Source organism: Naegleria gruberi (genome assembly GCF_000004985.1).
Source record: "Naegleria gruberi genomic scaffold NAEGRscaffold_386, whole genome shotgun sequence".
Taxonomy (NCBI): Eukaryota; Heterolobosea; class Eutetramitea; order Acrasida; family Naegleriidae; genus Naegleria; species Naegleria gruberi.
In genome coordinates, this window is record NW_003163042.1 from 6193 (window position 1) to 7579 (window position 1387).

Consider the following 1387-nt stretch of genomic DNA (forward strand, 5'->3'; position numbering starts at 1 on the left):
TCAGACAAGTGACTTTTGCATCTCTATTAGATGATAACCAAATGTTTGAAATTGCCACAACTACTTACAACCAACAAAAATCAGAAGAACCAGAACATTTAGCCAGAATTGCTAAAGAATTTTCTGTAAAATCATTTTCTGTTTTAGAGTTATTGGACGTACTGGACAATGTTGATTATTCAAATTTATTGGAATATTTTGAAGATATTAATGTGAAAAATACTAATTCAGTATTATCAAATAATTTACAATACTTGTATTTTATTGCTATTATTGAGGAAAATGGAAAAATTATTGATGCCTTGAAGTCAACTCCAAAATTAGAAACTATTAACATAGATGGCCAGAAAATATCCTTAACAAAAGACATGTACTATATTAATGGTCCTCTTCATAGAGCTTGTGTCCTTGAATATCTTCCAGCAATTCAATGGTATTCGAATAAGTATCCACATTTTCACGAAGAACAAGGCATTGATTGTGGTTATCCTTTAGAAATTGCGATTGAGAATAGAAATACTATTATTTTTGAGTGGATATTCAATAATTGCAATTTATCGAGTAATGTGTTGAGTAATGCATTGGTGACTGTGGCTGATATTAATGGCAGTGCCGAGTGGGCTCAAAATCTCATTAAAAAAGGGGCATCCATAGAATTCGTTCAAAAGTATGCAAAGGAAAATGGTAAACAACATTTAATTACATACATTAACAAAAACTGTGAAGACAACAAATCTTGGAATTTCTTTAAATTTTTCAACAATAAATGATTAAATGATGAGGTTTAAATTTACTGAATCAAGTTGAACCACATAGTAATTTGAGATTTATTGCTTGAAAGGATTTACTTCAGAGTTATCAACTTCCTTATACTTATTTCTTTTCATTTTCATTCTCAATGGTTGAATAATCTTATTTGAAATCCATGTAGAGAATCGTAGATTGATTCGAAGAACTATCCTTGCTAAGACTTTCAACTCTAATGATGAAGATAGAATGGGATTGAGCAGGATCTTGATTTGTTCTTGTTGACAGTGAGAGCCTATTATTGTTTCCTATTTTGATTATATCAAGCATTTCATCTTCGGTTGTGACATATTCTTCTGTTAATCTATCAACGTAAACTCCTCTCTTTGGGGAATCAATTATAGTTAAATCTCTCTTTTCCTTATCAAATAAATCATTGATTTTTTCATTATAAATTTCGAGGAAGGAACAACCAATCTTATATTCAATATTCTCATCTCCACTTCTAATAATTTCAAACATTTCCTTTGCAGTTCTTGGAATTAATCCAAATAATTCTTCCTTGTCAAGTGATCCAATCATTGTATATGTTTTTCCTGCTCCTGTCTGTCCGTATGCCATCATTGTTACATTAAAGCCT

The 1387-nt window shown here is 30.4% G+C and overlaps 2 protein-coding genes across 2 annotated transcripts; one reads left to right on the forward strand and one right to left on the reverse strand.

Moving 5' to 3' along the window:
• Window positions 1–368: 368 nt before the first annotated feature.
• On the forward strand, window positions 369–770 carry NAEGRDRAFT_76755 (uncharacterized protein; the record flags this gene model as incomplete). Its single annotated transcript, XM_002668286.1, has 1 exon — window positions 369–770. One exon carries the CDS (start codon window positions 369–371, stop codon window positions 768–770), a length of 402 nt encoding a protein of 133 aa, XP_002668332.1.
• Window positions 771–912: 142 nt separating this feature from the next.
• NAEGRDRAFT_88151 (kinesin) lies at window positions 913–1387 on the reverse strand (the record flags this gene model as incomplete). The annotated part of the gene is made up of 1 exon (XM_002668287.2): window positions 913–1387. A coding segment is annotated over one exon (475 nt), but the record flags the coding sequence as incomplete, so codon positions are not given.